This window comes from Gigantopelta aegis, chromosome 2 (genome assembly GCF_016097555.1).
Source record: "Gigantopelta aegis isolate Gae_Host chromosome 2, Gae_host_genome, whole genome shotgun sequence".
Lineage (NCBI taxonomy): Eukaryota > Metazoa > Mollusca > Gastropoda > Neomphalida > Peltospiridae > Gigantopelta > Gigantopelta aegis.
Window position 1 is genome coordinate 40,023,179 of NC_054700.1, and position 1,557 is coordinate 40,024,735.

Here is a 1,557-nt window from a genome sequence, read left to right on the forward strand (position 1 = left end):
TTCAATTACTTGGGATACATTCCATCCAATGTTTCATGACTGGAAAAGCTGTGGTAAGTGAAAAATGAATGAGAGAGAGAGAGAGAGAGAGAGAGAGAGAGAGAGAGAGAGAGAGAGAGAGAGAGAGAGAGAGAGAGAGAGAGAGAGAGAGAGAGAGAGAGATACATTATGACACACTGTGGGCCAATCTAATTAAAATTATCTCCACTGGTTAGTTACTATTACCTGTTGGTCTAACAGCAGCCTGTTGGAGCTCATGTCCAGTTGACCTTTCATTCGACCAATCAAAACCTTACTTGCAAAATCATGTCAGTGATTTGAAAAGAATTTGAAAACATTCAGGATTATGCCGAGGGTATACAAAATGATTCGGGTGAATTACAATGTATGCCGGAAACTAATTTCAATATAAAATTTTATATAAAATTTGTTTCAAGACAAAACTACCAGTTTCAAAAACTTTATTAGTAATTGTAATAGTAGTACAGGTAGTGTCAATAGCTGTATTATCATTTTAGTAGTAATATTAATAGTTGTTCCAATAGTAACAACACTTGAATTATCATTTTAGTAGTAATATTAATAGTACAGATAGTAACAACAGTTGTATTATCATTTTAGCAGTAATATTAATAGTACAGATAGTAACAACAGTTGTATTATCATTTTAGTAGTAATATTAATAGTACAGGTAGTAACAACAGTTGTATTATCATTTTAGTAGTAATATTAATAGTAGTACAGTTAGTATCAACAGCATTAGTATTTTGTCTTAAAACACATGCAACTTCATGTATTTACAATGCTTAAACACCTACGTTTAAGAAAAGAATAGGCAACATATATTTGTTCCATGGATTTTAAACTTGGTGAATAGTATAGTTAAATTACTTTCAAAGTAGATCACTGGATGAAGCCATTGATTTCAAGCAGAATAGCTAGTTATGTAAGTTCTGTAGAAACTGCTCATGTTCGTTAACATTAATTTTCAAAAATACAAGCGTCCAAACTACTTCAAATACTTTAAAAATGGTATGTAGGATTTCACACATCCCCATATTGATTTAAGGAATTGTGGAAGCCCGCTTTCTGCTTCATCTCTAGCCTGTTGCCTGGCTGCCTGGACATGTTTCTCCTCCATTCTCTGTAGACACGCTTTGAATTCATCGTCCCGTATCTTGCGCTCCTCTTCATCTCTCGCCATCTTCTCAGAAAGTCGGCGAATCTCTTCCTCCAGCTTCAGCTTGCTTTCTTCCTCGAATTTCTTCTTCTTTTCGTCCATGATTCTCTTCATCCTTTCTTCTTCGTCTTGGAGTTTTCCTTTCTCCAATTCTGCCTTCATATTGTCACCTTGCTTCACCAGCATCTCGATGAGCGCTTGCTGTCGTTTCTGCATTTCGAGAGCCTCGTCGTTTTGCCTTAGAACCATTTCCTGCAATTCTCTTTGACTTTCCTTTTCTTTCCTTTGCACCTCAATTTGCAAATATCCGTTCTCCTCTTTCAGGCGCTTCTCCATCTCTTCTCGTTTCATCATGCACCTCCTTTCCACTTCTTCTC

General features: G+C 36.1%; 1 protein-coding gene across 1 annotated transcript in view; it reads right to left on the reverse strand.

Annotated features, from left to right (window-relative positions):
- Window positions 1-444: 444 nt before the first annotated feature.
- LOC121385397 (GTPase IMAP family member 4-like) overlaps window positions 445-1,557 on the reverse strand; it is an 8,842-nt gene continuing 7,729 nt past the window's right edge. The window contains exon 2 of the mRNA XM_041516069.1: window positions 445-1,557. This exon is cut by the window's right edge and continues 693 nt beyond it. Within this exon, the coding sequence (XP_041372003.1) occupies window positions 1,010-1,557 (548 nt within the window). The 3' untranslated portion in view covers window positions 445-1,009.